Source organism: Python bivittatus, unplaced genomic scaffold, assembly GCF_059951505.1.
Source record: "Python bivittatus isolate LINGU-HERP-01145 unplaced genomic scaffold, Pbiv_v1 ctg000650_np1212, whole genome shotgun sequence".
NCBI classification, from domain to species: Eukaryota; Metazoa; Chordata; class Lepidosauria; order Squamata; family Pythonidae; genus Python; species Python bivittatus.
In genome coordinates, this window is record NW_028277093.1 from 1,654,053 (window position 1) to 1,673,667 (window position 19,615).

The 19,615-nt window shown below is 44.8% G+C and overlaps 1 protein-coding gene and 1 long non-coding RNA gene across 9 annotated transcripts in view; one reads left to right on the top strand and one right to left on the bottom strand.

Moving 5' to 3' along the window:
• Positions 1-1,543: 1,543 nt before the first annotated feature.
• Positions 1,544-19,615, top strand: part of LOC107326595 (uncharacterized) — a 33,875-nt gene continuing 15,803 nt past the window's right edge. The window contains exons 1-4 of one of the 3 annotated variants that reach the window (XR_015798051.1): positions 1,544-1,766; positions 2,890-3,297; positions 3,553-3,656; positions 16,191-16,322. This is a non-coding gene — a long non-coding RNA (uncharacterized LOC107326595). Of the gene's footprint in view, positions 1,767-2,889; positions 3,298-3,552; positions 3,657-13,489; positions 16,323-19,615 lie in introns of those variants that run through there. The other 2 variants (XR_015798052.1, XR_015798053.1) reach the window with 2 other exon arrangements.
• On the bottom strand, positions 3,882-17,040 carry LOC103062749 (zinc finger protein 500-like). 6 transcript variants are annotated; one of them, XM_025176289.2, is made up of 6 exons: positions 16,600-17,040; positions 16,215-16,362; positions 15,983-16,062; positions 14,936-15,064; positions 14,625-14,672; positions 3,882-4,945 (listed from the first exon to the last, which is right to left on the bottom strand). In XM_025176289.2, the coding sequence occupies exons 1-6, from the start codon at positions 17,038-17,040 to the stop codon at positions 4,916-4,918; spliced, it is 876 nt and encodes a 291-aa protein (XP_025032057.1). In that variant the 3' UTR covers positions 3,882-4,915. The 6 variants fall into 6 exon arrangements, with proteins under 6 accessions (XP_025032057.1, XP_025032060.1, XP_025032058.1 ...); XM_015890891.3 differs by lacking the exon at positions 3,882-4,945 and adding an exon at positions 13,318-13,485; XM_025176292.2 differs by lacking the exon at positions 14,936-15,064 and having other exon boundaries at positions 3,884-4,945.

The window sequence follows — 19,615 nt, forward strand, 5'->3', positions numbered from 1 at the left end:
CATCCCAAAAAAGAACCACCTTTTCCATTTCCTTTCCCCAAATGTGAGTTCTGCTTTCTTGGCTAGCGCACCTCAGCCCCCTTGCCCCCCCCCCCGGCCAAGCCCTCCTTTATTGAACAGCAGGGTTGGGGGTCCTGGGGCCTTCCAGATGTGGTTGGGTAACAACTTTCACCCCCTTGCCACTAGGGGGCACTGGCTAGGAGTAGAACCATTCGGGCTCCTGGAGATGTGGAAGAGTGACACCCCAGCTAGGGTTATTAGTCATTATAATTCTACTGTACAATTTGTGGTAGCTGTGTGTATGTATGTGCATGTGTGAGCGTGTGTGTGAAACTGGAGTAACCCCAGACCTCCAAGCTCCCACACATGTGCTGGACTACAGCACCCAGGATTCCCTGCTAACGCCATGTGCTCTCCCCCTCCCCCGTGGTACAGTCTACCGCCCGCAGCGGCTGTGCCAGGCGTGGGAAAATCCACCGCTCCTTTCCCACGGGGAGGGGCACCCAGTGCCTTTTCGCACCGCCTTCGGGACTTTCCAGCCAAATGAGACTCTCCCCCCGCGCTCTGCCAAAGAGAGGAACCAAGAAAAGGCCCTTTTAGCCCCGCCTCCCCCCGCAGCCTCTAGGACCGCCCGAAAACCACCGGCGGTACCTATTCGCAAAGGCCCGGAGGTGCTCAACGGGTCTTCGGGCGAGGCGTTCGGGGCGGGGAAAGGAGAAGGGCCGAGTCCTCCCAGCCCCGCCTCCCTGCAGGGGTACAAAGCCATCCCGCTTGGCATCGCACGATCCACCCGCGGAGCCTCCTCTCCCACCCCCCCGCCGGGGAGCCTCCGAGCATCGCGCGCAGAATCCCCGGAAGATTATGCTGGGCGATCTCGGCAGCTTCAGAGAACAAACGGAGCATGCGCGAGAGGACATTGCCCATAGTAGTTCCGGGGGGGAGGAGAGGCTTCCACGTGGGAGGATGTTTTCAAAGGAAGGCAGGAAGCCAGTCCTCCTCTCCACTCTAGGACTTAACACCTCTCTGTCTTTAACCCCTACACTGCACTTTGCTCTTGCAGACATAGAGATTATGGTGTCAGTTGCCGTTTGCCCTTCCTCACGAGCAAAAGTAGGTCCAGTATTGGATGCGTGGAAAGGAGGAGCTTGCAAAGTGTCTTTCCTGCTCCCTTCCGAGCAAGGAAGCCCTGGGCGGGCTGCCTCCAGCCCCTGAGCCGAGCTGAGATGCTCCCTTTGGGTTCCATAATCCACTCCCCACACCCCTCAGATTTTATCCGGGTTGAATTGTTGTGAACAGAAGGCAAACATGCCTTGCGCTTTTTCTCCCGTTGAAAAATGCATCTCTTTTTCCTATGGCTTGCAAGATGACCTGCCGTGTCAGGCAAGGACCACTAGGGGGCTCCCTCTGCAGGCAGCGGACTACTGGCAGTCTCCGAACTTCAGAAGGGAAACTGAGCATGCGCCTTGCCCGCCTCTGCTTCTCCTGCTCCCTGAGCCTTATGAAAAGGCGCAGAGGGAGGGAGGGAGGGAGTGCATCCGGCAAAGTCTTCCCCTGCCCTGCGTACCCCGCACTTTGCACCCTGAATGCCCCCCCCCCCGGTGCAAAGAGGCTGCGGGAAGTCCTTGCAGGAACAGAGCGGCTGTGAGTTGCAGCTTCTTCCCATGAAATGCCGAAGGAGCCCCCTGAGAAGAGTATTTCATCCAGATTGCAAGGGGGGGGGGCACTCGGAGCGAATGGGGGTCTTGCAAAGAAGCAAAACTCTAGACGTGAGTTTGTTGGTTTTCTCTCCCCTCCGAACCAAAATCCCAGCCAGCGCAGGAGGGCTGGAGCCGGAATTTGGTGAACAAAATCAGCGCACCTCGTTTGGGTTTTCGTTCGGGTTCTTGATGTTGTTGGTGTTTTAACTTTATGAATTGGGGGTTCATACAAATTTAATAAATAAATAATAAATGAATAAATAAAATGAATTGAGGTCTGGGCTGTGCAGATAGTCTTTTCTGAGATCCTGGGTTGGCCGAGACCAAGCCTTCCTGAGAGTTCATGCTTTCCTTTAGTTCATTCATTCATTCTTTTCTTTTGGGCTTTTTTCCCACCCTCTTCTAGGTGTCCGATCTGGCGATGGCCAGTAAAGATTACATGTTTACAGAGGATGGGGGGGGGGCTATCTGGGCCCCCTTATGGCATCCCAACAGGAAGGTCTGGTGGGTGGGTAAATCTAGTCAAAGACAGCCTGGCTGGCTCTCGCTCCGCCCTGCAGGTTGAAGACTGATCCTAGCTAAAAGGGTTCAAGAAGGTTGCCAAGCGCCTTCTCTGTCCACTTCCAAGGAAGGAAGCATTGGGCAGATTGTCTCCATCCCTTGAGCCAAACTGGGACCGTTCCCCTTGGGGGACCCCCAAGAGGAGTACTTGCTTGGTCCTGAAGAGCAAGCCTGAAGGGATCAGATCTCAGTTAGCTGGGACACCTCTTCTCAACCAGAAACCCTGGAAGAAAAGCTAGCACTGGGCCAAAGGAAGGGAGGTTGATTCTGTGCATAGAGCAGATTGGCAGCAGCCCAAGAATGCGCTGAGTGTTGTCCTGGGCATTTTCAGATCAGCTCAAAACAAAGACAGAGGAAGAGCCAGCATATCAAGGACTGTGTTTGGTAGGATGCTGATACTTTTGGGGAGGAAAAGAGGCAGCAGTGTCCCATTTGATTGCACCCCCCCACACAAACTTTCACTCTGGAGGGTTTTTCTAAAAAGATCCAAGATCAGTAGGATCAGTTTGGGAGCTGAAAGGATCTTATTTCATCAAGTTTCTACCTGTCTGCAGGGGGAAAAGAGCTCATCCAAGTCAATCAGGTCAAGAGAACTCTTCCTGGTCTTAAAAAAGAACATTGCTCTTTGCAGATCCAGGAGATTCCTTGAGCAGCACTTCAGCACCATGAAAAAGTGGACTCGCAGTATATCGGAGAGGAAAGAAAGGCCCCCCTATCATCCTGGCTGGACATTGTGGGAAATTCTGGCCAAGCATCAGGACAAGCAATCTGGAGGAAGGAACCACAAGTTCTGGTGTACAATATCACTTCAGAGAGTGTGTTACCAGGAGGGACCCTGGGATCTTAGCAGCCACCTCCACCATCTTTGATATCAGCGGCTGAACCCAGAAAAGAACACAAAAGTTCAGGTGCTGGACCTGGTGCTCCTGCCCCAGAGATGGAGAGCTGGATATGAAAATGTGGAGCAGAGAGAAGTTCCCAGGCAGTGGCCCTAGCAGAAGACTTCTTCCTGAGCCAGGAAGAGGACAAGGAGCTGAAGGTGAGAGAATTTCGAACAGGTGAAAATAGTTTATCAATTTTTCTGTTTTTTAAATGCCTCCCTACTAGTCTTTTCTAGGACTAAGAATAAAAATCTCTCTTCCCCTTTAGGTAATCATTCCATTGCTTTGCCCAGATAATTTACCTTCTTCCAGCTTGCTTGCAGACATCTGGAGCAGGCAAAATTGGGGCATATAGTGAGAATTCAGTCCTTATTGGGTGCTGCCCTTGAACTCCCCTTTTTCTTTGCTTCTAGGTGAAGAGGCCTGTTATTGAGGCAATCACTCCAAGGCAAGAGGGAATCTGTCCAATCCCTCCCAAAAGCCACCCTGGAGGATCCAACTCAGGACACGTCACCAGGTAAGGAAGGGCTCCTGAATGCAGTGAGGTCCCAGGAGTTTCCAGCTACTTTCATTCATGATCTTCTGTTACAATCAAACTCTGGCCCTTTGTACGAGATTAGTCCTTTTGTATAATTTTACTTCACCGTTTTGGAAGGATGCTTCTAAATAAGTATGCTTTGTCCACTGTTATTTATTTATTTAGCGTATTTATATAGTCACCCATTTCACGAGACAGTGACACTGGGCGGCATACAACACAGTTAAAAACTCCATAGCAATCTAAAAACAGTCAAACATAAAATAAACATATAAATTAACTTATAAAATAAATGTATAAAACCCAAGAATGCGGGAGAACAAACCTCACTTGACCCCACACAGCCCCCTTGCAGGCTGTCCCTGGGATCTCCAAGGCTGATGAAAAAAACATGTTTTAAGGTATTTCCGGAAGGCTAACAGAGATGGGGCTAACCTCACCTTGGGGGGAATGGTGTTCCAGAGGGCAGGGGCCACAGCAGAAAAGGCATGCCACCTAGGTCCCATCAGATGGAGCTCCTTTGGAGACGGGACCCATAGCATACCCCTTCTGCCTGACCTGGTGGGATGGGTAGATCTAATCAGAAAGAGGCAGTCCCTCAGATAACCTAGTCCCATGCCATATAAGGCTTTAAAAGTCAAAACTAGCGCTTTGAATTGCACCTGGAAGCAAACTGGCAATGAATGGAGCTCATGGAACAGAGGTGTACCCTCCTAGGGGTACACATAACTGTCCACACAGCCATATTCTGCACTAGCTGAAGCTTCTGGATGCTCTTCAAGGGCAGCCCCATTGTTACATTAATCCGTGACCAGGGCATGAGTGACTGTGAGTAGATCCTCACAGCCCAGGAAGGGGAACAGCAGGCACACAACATGAAGCTGTGCAAAGGCCCTCCTAGCCACGACTGCTTCCTGCTCCTCAAGCTGGTGTCATGAGTCTAGATGGACCCCCAGATTGCACACTTGGTCTGTTTGGGCAGTGCCACCCCATCCAGTACCAAAGATGGTAAAGTCACAGAATTAGAAAGCCCAAAAACCCAGAGCCACTCAGTCTTGCCAGGGTTCAGCTGAAGCCTGTTGTTCCCTATCCAAACCCCTACAGTCTTCAGGCACCAGGACACCTTTGTCTTGCTCAGAGAGATGAAAGCAAAGTTGTTGGTGCTAAAAGAAATGTCTCCTCTTGTGTTGGAGCGGAAACAGTGGCTGTGACGCCAGCTCAGTTAGGAGGAAGATTTTTCAGGCATGAGTAGCTTCTGCTCCATGAAACTGAAAAAAAGGATAATTTCTTATAGTTTACTTTTTTCTCTTTAATCTAGTCTTCCTCACCTCTTTCTCATTTTCTTAGTCAAATGGAGTAGAACCCACTTAGGAATAAGAACAAGCCTGTGTCCATTATGAAGTACAGGAATGGCCTAACAAGGATGTCATAAATTGTCTGTGACAGAGTCAGAATGAAAACAACCTCAATCTCATTAAAGTCTAAGCAGAGGGGAAAAAAATGTGTGTGTGTGTGTGTAAGAGAGAGAGAGAGAGAGACAGTAAAAGAAGACACACAGTTTAGGTAGACTGATATCTCATTCTTGTATTTTAATGGGATTTTCTTTATTTGTATTCAGGAGATGATGAGAATTATACATAGCCAGATCTGATGTCATCACAAAGAACTGCACGTGACCTGGAAGAACAGTAATATCAAAATCAATTAGGACCTAAAGGCCTGAGGAAAAGCAGTCAAACAGCAAAGAGGAGAAGCCATAGTAATACTTGATGTGTGGAAAGTGTTTCAGGAAGGGTAGTCCCCTTAGTTCCATCAAAGGATCCTCTCAGGGGGAAAACCAATCAAGGATCAGGTTATCTGAGGAGCCGTCTCACCCGTTATATCAGGCCGCCCCACTCGGTCCAGCAGAAGGGGCATGTTGCAGACCCCACCAGTCAAGGAATTTCGACTGGTGGGATCTAGGAAGAGGGTCTTTTCTGCAGTGGCCCTTGCTCTCTGGAACAACCTACCTCCTGAGGTGCGGTGTGCCCCCACTCTCATGGCCTTCAGGAAGAGCCTGAAATCCTGGCTATGCCAGATGGCCTGGGGGCCGGATGGGGGCTCACATTGGTGGAAGTAGCTTGTGGGGTAATTGATTCTGCCCCCCTGCCCCTGGTCATCTTGAATGTTTTTAGTTTTTATATATAGGATGTGCTTATAGCTTGACCTTTTAATTAATTAATTATTTTTAATTAATTAACATGTATTTATTTTTTTAATTGTTTGTGGGTTTTGTTTTAATTGTGAGCCGCCCAGAGTCACCTGTTGGGGGAGATGGACGGCATACAAATTGAATGAATGAATGAATGAATGAATGAATGAATGAATGAATGAATGAATGAATGGTGTGGGGAAAGATTGTTAGAATGAGTTCTTCCCTTATCTTCCATAAAAGACTGCATAAGGGAAAAACCATATGAATGCAAGGATCGGAGAAATGGCTTCAATGAAAGTGGTCACCTTGCTTCCTATCAGAGGACCCACGTAAGGGCAAAACCCTATACAGTAAATGCATGAAGTGTGGAAATAGCTTCAGAGGCATGTTCTATTTATTACCATATAAAAGTCCACACAGGGCAAAAACCATATAAATGTATGGATAATGAGAACATTTCACTCAGCATAGACAACTTATTTCCCATAGAAGAGTCCACATGGAGGAGAAATTGTGTAAATACATAGAGCATGGAAAGAGTTTCAGGATGAGCTGTTCTCTTAGTTCTAAAAAAATTCACTCAGGAGAGAAGACCTGTAAAGGCATGGAATGTTGATAAGTTGCTTCTTGCTTCTTATACCTGAGAAGATGGAAAGAGAGAGACGAAATGGAAGGCAAGGGATGTGGAATAAGACAAGGGGTGGTGTAGTGGGGAGCACCTGGCCCTTTAAAGAACAAGCCAGGCTTATGGGCTCAAAGATCACTTTACCCAAGTGCCAATAAGGGAAAAGAAGGTGAGAAGAGTTTTGGGGGTCTTTTGAGAGTGTTGGCTGGAGTCCTGGATGAGAGGTACCTCTGGCAAAGCTGGAAACAGTTGTTGGCTATAGCTAGAATTGCATTAGGGCTTTTTGGTTTTATCCTTTTTCAACAGTGTTCTGTGTGTGAAACCTTATCTAACTCCTGTGTGTGAAGTTGATTTTGGTTTAAATCCTGGAGTTGATCTTTGGCCTTTTAGTACCCACCTCAGTTTGGCTGAGCTACTGACTCTCAAAGCCAGGCCTGGGTGAATGAGGATTTCCCCTTCAATCCTCTTCTGGTTCCCTAGAGGGCTTGTGGGGAAGGGAGAAACTGGTTGGTAATGAGGGGGTGGGGTGTGGCAGCAAGGAGACCTACAGTGGGGCAAAAAAGTATTTAGTCAGCCACCAATTGTGCAAGTTCTCCCACTTAAAAAGATGAGAGAGGCCTGTAATTTTCATCATAGGTATACCTCAACTATGAGAGGCAAAATGGGGAAAAAAATCCAGAAAATCACATTGTCTGATTTGTAAAGAATTTATTTGCAAATCATGGTGGGAAATAAGTATTTGGTCAATATCAAAAGTTCATCTCAATACTTTGTTATATATCCTTTGTTGGCAATGACAGAAGTCAAACATTTTCTGTAAGTCTTCACAAGGTTTTCACACACTGTTGCTGGTATTTTGCCCCATTCCTCCACGCAGATCTCCTCTAGAGCAGTGATGTTTTGGGGCTGTCGCTGGGCAACACGGACTTTCAACTCCCTCCAAAGGTTTTCCATGGGGTTGAGATCTGGAGACTGGCTAGGCCACTCCAGGACCTTGAAATGCTTCTTACGAAGGCACTCCTTCGTTGCCCGGGTGGTGTGTTTGGGATCATTGTCATGCTGAAAGACCCAGCCACGTTTCATCTTCAATGCCCTTGCTGATGGAAGGAGGTGTTCACTCAAAATCTCACGATACATGGCCCCATTCATTCTTTCCTTTACACGGATCAGTCGTCCTGGTCCCTTTGCAGAAAAACAGCCCCAAAGCATGATGTTTCCACCCCCATGCTTCACAGTAGGTATGGTGTTCTTTGGATGCAACTCAGCATTCTCTCTCCTCCAAACACGACGAGTTGAGTTTAGACCAAAACATTCTACTTTGGTTTCATCTGACCATATGACATTCTCCCAATCCTCTTCTGGATCATCCAAATGCTCTCTAGCAAACTTCAGACGGGCCCAGACATGTACTGGCTTAAGCAGGGGGACACGTCTGGCACTGCAGGATTTGAGTCTCTGGCAGCGTAGTGTGTTACTGATGGTAGCCTTTGTTACTTTGGTCCCAGCTCTCTGCAGGTCATTCACTAGGTCCCCCCATGTGGTTCTGGGATTTTTGCTCACCGTTCTTGTGATCATTTTGACCCCACGGGGTGAGATCTTGCATGGAGCCCCAGATCGAGGGAGATTATCAGTGGTCTTGTATGTCTTCCATTTTCTAATTATTGCTCCCACAGTTGATTTCTTCACACCAAGCTGCTTGCCTATTGCAGACTCAGTCTTCCCAGCCTGGTACAGGTCTACAATTTTGTTTCTGGTGTCCTTCGACAGCTCTTTGGTCTTGGCCATAGTGGAGTTTGGAGTGTGACTGTTTGAGGTTGTGGGCAGGTGTCTTTTATACTGATAACAAGGTCAAACAGGTGCCATTACTACAGGTAAACAAGTGGAGGACAGAGGAGCTTCTTAAAGAAGTAGTTACAGGTCTGTGAGAGCCAGACATCTTGCTTGTTTGTAGGTGACCAAGTACTTATATCCCACCATGATTTGCAAATAAATTCTTTAAAAATCAGACAATGTGATTTCCTGGATTTTTTCCCCCATTTTGTCTCTCATAGTTGAGGTATACCTATGATGAAAATTACAGGCCTCTCTCATCTTTTTAAGTGGGAGAACTTGCACAATTGGTGGCTGACTAAATACTTTTTTGCCCCACTGTAATTGGCCAGTAACTGTTGGCATGGCTGTCCTCAGAACTGAAGGACCTCAGAGGAGGGGTAGGTTCAACCTTGAGGGCACCTTTTCTATTATTACATGGTGGCAGAAGTGGAATATTAGACACTAGAGGGTACCACAGAGTCAGGCTACCCATTCAGTGGGAAGAATGGGAGGGAGAGGAGGAGGAGAGGTTTGCAGTCATGCATAACTGTCCAGGTGCTATGTTGCTCAAGGAAGACTTAGCTCAGAAGAGATGGAAAGACCTACAACCAGGAGAGAAAGACCCTGAAATAGTGGAGATAGAGCAGAGGAAGGAGGTACCCCAAATTATGCAAAAGCTTAGAATTCCCTCCCCACCCTCAAAAAGAACCCAGTGGAAAAGATGGAGAGAGAAGTCCACTGGAACTGGTAAATACTAAACTGACCCCAGGTGGAGCAGAAGAAGTGGCAGAACCAGAGTTACTCTTGCCCAACATGAGCATCATGGGGAGGTGGAAAGGGTCCAGACAAGCCCAGAGGTCCTCCAGGAAGCTGTGGAGCCCCAGGGAAAAGGGGACAGTGAAGGAAGGCAACCCTGGAAAAGCCTGTGGCCCTGGGAGTGCCAGGGGAGGCAGCACCAAGCACCCCTGTAGGTGGGCTCCAGGAAGAAACAGAAGATCCCAAGGGGAAAGGAGGCCAAGCAAGCCCAGAGGTCACCCAAGAGGCTGCAGAATCCGAGATAAAGGGAAGCAGCAGAAGGGATGAGGCCCAGGAAGGGCTTGGCACCCTGGAAGTGCTGGAGATGGTCAAGAGTACCCAGCAGCTGAGTTCCAGAGAGAACCAGAAGAGGACCACAGCTTAGCTCAGTTGTGAGAGGAGGCAAGATATACAAATTTCCCTTGGTCTAAGCAAGAAGTCCAGATTCATCCACAGGAAAACCTGCTCTATAGACACTATCTCCCAGGAGGCTACCAGGAAAGCTATAAGACATGTGGACAGCTGGTGGTTCCACACAAGCATCATCTTGAGCCTTGCCCATGACTATCTCAGTGGTCACATGGCAATGGGCAGAACCATGGAAAGAGTGGGACATAATTTCTGCTGGCTGGGATTGGGCCAGGTTAGCACCAAAAATGATAAATCTTGTGCCAGTATGTAGGGGACATGCAAACCTGGCAGAAGAAAACAAAATTTGCACCCTTCAGGATGAGACATGCATGTTGGAGACCAGCCTCTCAAACCATCAGTCTCATCATAAAAAATATACAGTATAATGGAATACTATGGAGATATAATGGAATAAAAGAACTATACTGAGAGATTACTAGCAACCTCACTCTCTCTCAGCCCAACCCACCTTGCAGGATTGTTGTTGTGGGGAAAATAGGCAAGAGTATTAGGTATGTTCTCTGCATTATACATAAAAAAAGTTATATATAAAAAAGGCAGGATAAAAAAACCCTAATAATAATAACCAGATTGATTAATTTCAAACAATTCAGTACTTTCTTCTCTTCATAAGCTATCATTACAGTGACCATATTTTCTTGGACAAACCTGAAAAAGGGGCAAATCTGAAAGAGATTCATAAGGGTAAAAAAAAAAAATTAATTGTTTATAACTTTGCTTTACAAAGGAAAATTCAAGAGCAAAACCAAGAAAATAAATAATTAAATAAATCTGAAGAACAGCTGAAATAAATGGCTGTCCTTTATAATAAAGGATGTATGGTCACTGTAGCTATCTCACAATAACTAATTTTCAGTAATCCTTCAACAGACAGGGATAATGCTGCACAATAATATTAAATAAATATTAATATAAAATAATATTAAAACGAGGGCTCATTTTTTTAATATATTCCGCTGGATGATTTTGATCTCGCCCCTCCAAATGCATTTTCATTCTGCAGGACTGCTCAAAACTAGATACGTAAATGGACAAATTACAGTTTTACAAAAGCACCTGTGGGGGTGGGCAGCTGGGCTTTAAATCATAAGCCAACCAGATGTGCCCAGAGGGAGTCACCTGACCCCTGAAGGCCAATGAAAGAAAACAAAGGGGTTCTGTCAGGTTTTGGCGGGAAGTGTTTTGGGCAGCTTTTGTGAGGGAGTTGGGGGGCTGCTGGATGAGGGGGTTACCTCAGGCAAAGTTGAAAGTTTTTTAGTTTAGTTAAAATTGTATTAGGGTTGGGCTTTGTTTTGTTTTGTTATTTAAACTCTGTGTTGTATGTGTGGAACCTTATTTTCTTTTGGTACCCTTAGTAAAATTTGTTTTTTGTTTCAATCCTGACCTGTTGCCTTCTGTCAGCTGGGCTGAGCTACAGATTCCCAAAGTTTTTGTTCTTGTTTCCCTTTTTTGTCTTTAGCCAGACCCAAAGTGGGGCGAGGGTGTCCCCTTCAACCTCTCCTGGTTCCCCAGAGGGCTGGTGTGGAGGGAGAAACCGGTTTCTAGGGAAGGGGGGTGGCAGCAAGACCTAATTGGCCAGTCACCGTGCACCCCCAGGCGCCGTTACCTCAGAGCTGAAGGACCTCAGTCCTTGACCCTGAGGGTGCCTTTTCCCCTTATTACACCTAAGTTGGAGTTTATGCATGCACCTAATAGGTGGTCTTGATTCTGTATGAGCCTTTAAAATTCTGTCATTTTTCTTAATGCCCCCCCCTTTTTTTAATGTATTGAATATCAAGATAGTTTTGTTTCAGAAGAAAAACGGAGTGAAGAATTACAAGATAATACATTCATGGTAAAAAGTCAAAGCAACAAGGCAAATGTTTGACCTGTTGTAGAATGTTTATTAAAGATAGAGAAATGGAGACATTTTACTATGTGAAAGGCTGATAGAAAGACAGTGGGCGTGATGAGGTATATTGCAAAAAATGGATGTTTCTCAAAAACAAAAACAAAAACAAAAAAACCCCATAAGGTGGAAAGAGGAGTTTGTACGTCAGGAGAAACATAAAAAAAATGAATGCAATAGAAATACTGTAGTATTCTATTTCTACTGCATTCATTTTTTATGTTTCTCCTGACATACTCAACGTCTTCTTAACTCGATGTCTTCTTGCTTTATCAAACCCACTTTTAGTATTCTGTGTTTGATAAAGCAAGAAGACATTAAGTTAAGCACAAATGAAGAATGAAATAATTTGGATTGAATACAAAAGTGACTGCTCTATACAAAAGAAGCTCTCTGAGATGGGTTGATCGTGGAGAGAATAAGACTGAAATACCAAAAGGAATATATGAAAAAAGAGTGAATGGGTCAGGAGGGAAGGGAAAAGAGGGAATCCTTGAAAGGAGCAAAGACACAAAGGGAGATTACAGCCAAGAATGGAAGCCTCTACATGAGCCACATTTAATAAACCAATGGCAGGAAAAACAACTATTTTAAGAGGAACAGAATTCTCTCAAAGAAAAGAGGAAACTGAGTGCTAGCTAGATCACCTGAAGCTGAATGTTACCAATTTCAAGACAGTCTTCTAACTTTAGAGATGCAGAAGGAAGAAAAGACAACCAGGAAGAGGACTTTAGCTCTCAGTGAAGAACAAACAATTCAGAAGGAGAAGGAAGAACTTTAAAAAGAAGCAAAAAACTCCAAAATTGAAGGAACCCTTTTTAATTAAAAAAAAAAATCTTAGCCAGGAATGGAACAAGATCCTTTCATTGAAACTAAGGTAACTGTTCATACTGAAATTCTTTCCACACTCCTTGCATTTTTATTATTTCTCTTCCATGTGGATCCTCTTATGGTGAGTAAAACTATCCCTCCTCCTTTCCATAGTCCATGCATTTATATGGACTATTTCCTCACCCACATAGATCCTTTTACGAGAAGTTGACTGTTCATTCTGAAGCTTTTTCCACACTCCAGACATTGATATGGTTTCTCCCTAGTGTGGCTCCTTTTATGGGAAGTAAGGCTATTGGAGTGATTGAAGCTCTTTCCACACTCCACACATTGATATGGCTTCTCCCCGTGCGGAACCTTTTATGGGAAGTAAGGCTATACCTTCTCTGGAAGGATTTTCCACACTCCATTCATTTATAGGGTTTCTCCCCCATGTGGGTCCTTTTATGGGAAATAAGGATATCACTCCTCCTGAAGGATTTTCCACAGTCTGTGCACTGATATGGTCTCTCTCCTGTGTGGATCCTGTTATGGGAAGTAAGGGAACAGATCTTACAGAAACTTTTTCCACACACCATGCATTTATATGGTTTCTCTTCTGTGTGGATCATTCTATGGGAAATAAGGGAACTGATCTTATGGAAGCTTTTTCCACACTCCATGCAATTATAAGGTTTCTCTCCAGTATGGATTGTGTTGTGGGAATTAAGGGAACTGCTCATTCTAAAGCTCTTTCCACAATCCATGCATTTGTATGGTTTCTCTCCAGTGTGAATTCTTTTGTGGGAAATAAGATTACCTCTCTCCCTGAAGGTCTTTCCACATTCCATGCATTGATATGGCTTCTCCCCTGAGTGGATCCTTTTATGAGAAGTAAGGCTATAGCTTCTCTGGAAGGACTTTCCACACTCCATGCATTTATATGGTTTCTCCACCATGTGGGTCCTTTTGTGGGAAATAAGAACATCACTTCTTCTGAAGGACTTCCCACACTCATTGCACTGATATGGCTTCTCTCCTGTGTGGATCCTTTCATGGGAAATAAGGTGACCATACCTATTGAATCTCTTTCCACATTCCTTGCATTTATAAGGCTTCTCCTCTGTACTGTATGATTGCTTTTTTGATCTCAACTGGTTTTGAAATTCCTCCTCATTCAGTTTAGGCTGGACTCTTCGTAATGACATCATCCCACATTCTGTATAATTCTCATTCTCTTCCCCATCATCTCCTAGGGTGAAAAGAAAGAAAATCCTCTCAGAATAAGAAAGGAACAAGGATCAATCCACAAAAGTTACATGTCCTTTTTTTTTTGCTATAACCAAGAAGTTTCTCTGCTTATATTTTGATGAGACTAAGGTCATATTTTCATTCTGACTTTGTCTGAAGTGACTCTATCTTTACTAGACCATACCTTCTATTTCATAATGTGCAATGGTGTCTGTAGGAGGGAGGAGAGATTAACATGATTGAAGCAATGCTAGGTAAAAGAGCAAACTGATTGCAATTAGTAATTGTAGAAGGGTTGGAGTGATCTTAACCATGGTCCAGAGTGTTAATCCTAGATTCATGCTTAGTATAATTAAGTAATAATTACACCTCAGAGAAAATACAGCATTCAAGGTTAGTCCAAAACAGAGCACTTTCACCAGCATTATCCAGCATGGAGGGAGGAAAGCAAATCAGGAATAAAGAGGTGGGAGAAAAGAGCCGTCTTTATCACCCTTTGCTCCAATTCTGCCAGACAGGTTTTCAGCATTATTGTATTAAACAAAAGAGGAAGCCTCAGCTGATTAGCTATTACAAAGGTAGCTGTGATACAACCTAAACTGGCAGTCAAAAACCTTGTGAGGATACATTTGGAAAGGAGAGCTGGAATATCACATAGCTCATAAAATTCACACATATGGATAGGAAGGAAGTAGCCCTCTTCCCAAAACACTTCTTGGAAGATGGTATATTATGGATACACCTGGTGATTGTCAAGCTACCAAGAGATGGTCCCAGTGATTTGAAAGCTAGCCAAATTAATAATGGATAGCCTGACCCTCCACAAATATGTCCAGGCCTGTTTTAGAACTGTCTGATTTGGAGACCAATCATCACAAGCAACAGAATTGAGCTGACCTCAGCTGATGTCAAAAAGCTACGCAGGGTTAGACCTGGTAAGTCCTTGGATAGGAAATCAACAGAAAAAACAGGACCACTGACTACACTGGGATGAGACTGAAAAGTAAAATCTGGTTAGGAATTTCCACAAATCCCAGTGGTTGCAGCCCTGTCTTGGGTATATGAAAAATGTGTTGTTGTTGGCTGGATTTGCCATGTTTCTACTTTCACATGCTCTAATTTTGATTGTATATTACTTACTTTGTTTTGATGCTGTGAGTGCCCAGAATTGATTGGAGGGGGTGGCGTCTAAGTTGAGTAAAACAAACAAATATCATTAGAGATTTGGAGGACACCTGACCCAAGAACTACTCTGGGTGGGTCATAGTTAAAAAATAGAAAAACAATGAAAACTGAATTGGGTATCAGCCAGCATTGCCTTTCCCAGGGCTCTAGATAAATGGACTGTTGCCTGCTTCTACCCACGAAAGGAATTCTCAGTATTTCTAGGAAAAAACTAGAGAATCTGAATATTTCTAATATGAATAATCTGCCCTGACAGGAGCCCTTACCCGAAGAAACCATGTTCCTTGAGTTCTCCAGCATGACTTCCCCATGCAGGGCCTTTTGGTAGCAATCCAGCAGTGAACCCACTCCCCTTCAGTGAAATACACGGCCACCTCCTCAAAGGTTACGGGGCACTAAAAAAGAAAATGTTCTCGATAAACGGGCCCTGGAGGACCTGATTTAATTCATCAATTCAAAGGCAGACCCGTGCACTGAATCTGGATTCTTTGCTCTTTTTGTGGCTCCAACTTTCCCTGGGTGGTGGGGGTGGGGCATATTTTCCTGAAAAGGTACTTATTGGATGTTATGGCTAATGCACTCAATGCTGCCTACGTTCAACACCTACTTGAAGAAGTTGGGAGGGGTGCTACAGGGAGAAATTCACACACTGCATGCAACTCTGAATGAGCTTCCCATCAGATTCTAGGGAAGCCTCTCACACTCTGATCCACAAGATGAATGAGAGCAAATCAAATGAAGCTGACTGAGGTACTGCTACTGCATAAAATGTTCCCTGAATGAATTACAGACGTAGCCTTTCACCACAAATTCTGATTAATTTTGCTGTTTCTGCCAAGCCTTCAGTACTAGCACCCACAATCTGGATTCTTTGCTCTTTTTGTGGCTCCAACCTTCCCTCGGTGGGGGTGGGGCATAGTTTCCTAAAAAGGTACTTATCAGATGTTACAGCTGATGCACTCAATGTTGCCTACGTTCAACACCTACGTGAAGAAGTTGGGAGGGGTGCTACAGGGAGAAATTCACACACTGCATGCAACTCTGAATGAGCTTCCCATCAGATTCTAGGGAAGCCTCTCACACTCTGATCCACAAGATGAATGAGAGCAAATCAAATGAAGCTGACTGAGATACTGCTACTAAATGTTCCCTGAATGAATTACATTCCCTGTTTTTTATTAATAAAGGAAAAATCCCCCCAGTGTTACTCAAAGTCTGGAATAAGGCTTCTACCTACTTTGGAAGGAGCAGCTTCTTGTATAAATCAGATATAATTGGGGGGGAGGGAGAGAGGGGAGGAATACTCCCCTTACCTTACTTAGAGGCACAGCTGTTGTTTGTGCTCCATCACAAAGAGATGTTTCTTCAACTACCAAGGACATCACCCTATTCGCTTTGAGGGAGATAAAAAGACATTATTAAAGCATCAGCACTCAACGGCGCAGTGAAATTATTCGTAAAGACATTCTTACGCTTTTATTTAAATAAAGGATCATCAACAAAAATCATTGTGAATTTCAGCAATCAGAAGGAGCAATTCTTCACCTGTTGAAGAATCCTGACTTGGATTGCCCTGGGAGATCCCCACACAGAATGGCTGCTGAGAGACACTGAACAAATCTCCTCTGGCCTTGGGACACTGAACACATCTCCTCTGGCCTTGACTGGTCACATCCAAGATGGGCCCCTTCACCTGAAACACCAGCCAGGAGCAAAGAAAAAGCAGAGTTAGAGGACAGCACACAATAAGGACTGAAATCTCACCTCCAGATGGCCATGAAAGGAACCGGAACAAAGCCTGTGCTTCTCAGACTCCTGGTCAATTATCTGGACCAAGCCATGGAATGATTTCCAGGAGGGGAAGATAAATTATATTTAAGATTCCAAGAATATTTATCATCTCACTATCATCTCTGGGAAATTCTCTCACCTGCAGCTCTGCCTCCCTCCTCTCCTCCGCCTGACTCAGGAGGAAGCCTTCCGCCAGGGACACTGCCTGGGAACTGGTCTCCGCTCCACATTCTCGAATCCAGCTCTCCATCTCTGGGGGCAGGATGGTCAGGAACTGCTCCAGGACCACCAGGTCCAGCATCTGAGCTTTTGTGTTCTCTTCGGGCCTCAGCCACTGACAGCAAAGGCGGTGGTGGAAGCTGCTAAGTTCTCGGGGTCCCCCCTCGTAGCACAACTCCCTCAGTGGGTGGTTTTGCATGTGCAGACTGGCTCTTTCCTGGAAATTCCCACCAGTGCCAGCCAGGATGACATGGGGGCCCTTCCCTTCCCCTGCTGGGTTTTGGGAGACCATCTTTCCTCTCTGCTCTAATGAGCTCCCAACAGCCCCAAAGTACCTCCTAGCTTTGAAAGCAACTTGCATCCATGGGGCACGATTGTCTTCAGGATGGGCTCTTTCCGTCCTTACATAAGTGCAACTTTAGCTGCCAAAGAAAATGCTTTCCGCTCCCAATTGGAGATGGAAGGGCAAAAAGTCAGAAGGAGCACAGCAGTCCAGAGCACTGATACAATGGTCTCTGTGGGATTTCTTTGTTTCCCTGCATTTTGTGCTGGACTTAGTTTTTGGAAGAGATTCTGGGGTCAGGGGCCCTTTCAGATGGGGTGCAGCTGCGCCTGTTTCTCCCAGGGAAAATAATTTCCTGCGCTGCTGTAGCCTCAGTGAAGAAAGGGTCCTGCTAGAGCTGCATGAAGGAAGCAGGCAATCTCCCTTCCTGCTCCGCTTGTAAAGATCTCCCTCCTGTCCCCGGAAGAACTCCTGGCAAAGGGATTTCACGTATGCCCACTTCCACATTGAAGCTAGATGCCGCCAGGATGACGAAAGCGCCCTCTATTGGAATCTGCCCGCAATGCCTGTACAACCCGCATTTGGGTTGTTGGGGACAAAATAACACCCGGGCATTTGGGGAGTGCAAACCCTCCTCTTGGGGTGGGAGAAAGCCTCTCCTGAGCTGTTTCCTAGCTTTTGGGAAGGGTCTCTAGGGGCTCCTGGCCTGCTCCAGAGATCCAAAAACATTGCCTGCAGAAGGCAGCAGTTTGCTTCTTCTCTGACAAGTGGAGAGCATTACCAGATCTCTGAATGGGGAAAGGAGGACACGGACAATTGGAAAGGAGGACAAATGGGCGGAAAAAGGAGGGCACACTGTTTAACTTTCTTGGCTTCTGCCACAAGAATTGCTGTGAAAAACTGCCCCAGAAAATGTTTTTAGGCCTACATGCATATGAAATTACTTTTTCCAGTATCAGAAAGACTGGTTTTTCAATTGGAATAGTTTTCCAATAAATCTTCATGTTGAAGAACACATGTGGTTTCTCCCTTGTGTGGATGCTTTTATGGCAAGTAAGATCACAGCTCATTCTAAAATGCTTTCCACACACCATGCATTGATATTGATATCAGCAAAAGTGGAGCTAATTAATAAAAATTGAAATTAAACTGAGGACATAAATTATTAGACCTACACTCCTCACTTTGACATGCAGACTTGCATTCCACAACAGTCATCCTCACTTTGACATGCAATAAATTATTAGACTCGCATTCCACACCAAAATGGATCATTAATCTCTGTTTTATGTCTGCTAATTGACTAACAAATGTTTATATTGAAGAATATATGCTAGGGATAATATAGCATCAACAATGATGTGCTTTGCAAATTTCACCATGAAATGTATGATGAGTCATGTGATCTACAGACTAGCATGATCATCGCTTTGAAGGGGCTGGATTGAAGCCCATTGCTGGAATCAGGAAATAAATAATGTAAATCTAGGCTGTTGTCTGTGGATGGATGAGGGAAAGAAAGAAGCCAACAATGTACAAGATCACAATACACAAAAGTTTGAATAACTACTGTTGTGAAAACAGTCCAGAATTAACAAAATACTAAAAAAGTCAGAAAATATTTGATTTTAAGGCTATGCCTGCTGAACTGGAGCACGTGAGAACTAAAAGGAGGACATGAGGTAATGGGATGTCTAGTAACCCTACTCGTGAAAATTCCATGGGGTTCAACTCTGGCCCAATTTCTGTGTGTACTGCAATTTGGCTGGCCATGATTCAGGGGGAGATTTTTTCCTCTCTGGCTCTGGCTTGAAATAACAAGAGCAGATCAGAAGAAAAAAGTCTTAGAGTCTATGGAAGCTGTGCCAAAGGACAGCCATAACAGCCCCTTGACCCAGAGAAGGACGGCCTGGGCAATTTCTCTGACCTGTTCCTCTGAACCCTTTTCTTTGCCCACATTTTATTTATACTCTTGTTGAAATGGCCCTCTGCTTTTCTGCTTGGCTAACACTGAGATGGCTTGCAAGAGTTTAATCAAACACAAAACCCTAACTGTAAAATCAATACAATGACACTCAAATATTAAAATCACTATCAATAAAACACCGTAAATGTGTTGCCAAGTTTGGAGTGTTGAGGAAGGCCCAAGGGCACCCTTATTTTTTGTTTTTTATCTTTTCCCAATTTTACTTCAAGGATTACAGATTACATGACTGCATTTTGAGATATTTGTAGACACCATATTCATTTTCTGATTATCCACATTGCGCCAGACCATGGAAGCTAGTGATTCTGTGTCAATTCACCATAACTGCCTGTGGTGTACAAGTCCCACCTCTTATCCCCATGGATTCTATACTATCCCATGCATTCTTGGATGATGAAGCCATGCTACCACTTTATGGATGATAGGAAATTGAAGATTTTCAAACTTTTTTAATTGCTGAAGAAATGTGATTGCAAGTGCTTTTGGAAGCTTAAAAACACACTGAAATCTTTCAGTTATGGATGGAGGTGGGGAAGAAAGCTGATATCTTCATGATTAATCAAAGAGTCAGCCTTCATAATGTCTGTGAGTTGTATGAGCATCTTCTGAATTTGAAAATAGCAAATGTTGCTACAATTTCTCATAGTCAGAAGCAATGATATGCAG

Excerpts from the sequence above, each read along its gene's own strand:
- LOC103062749 (XM_015890891.3), bottom strand. The coding sequence starts at position 17,040 with ATGCAAGTTGCTTTCAAAGCTAGGAGGTACTTTGGGGCTGTTGGGAGC. Across the intron at positions 16,063-16,214 it reads AAGTCAGGATTCTTCAACAG|CGAATAGGGTGATGTCCTTG; the intron begins GTGAAGAATTGC and ends TCTCCCTCAAAG. Across the intron at positions 15,065-15,982 it reads CAGCTGTGCCTCTAAGTAAG|TGCCCCGTAACCTTTGAGGA; the intron begins GTAAGGGGAGTA and ends TTTCTTTTTTAG.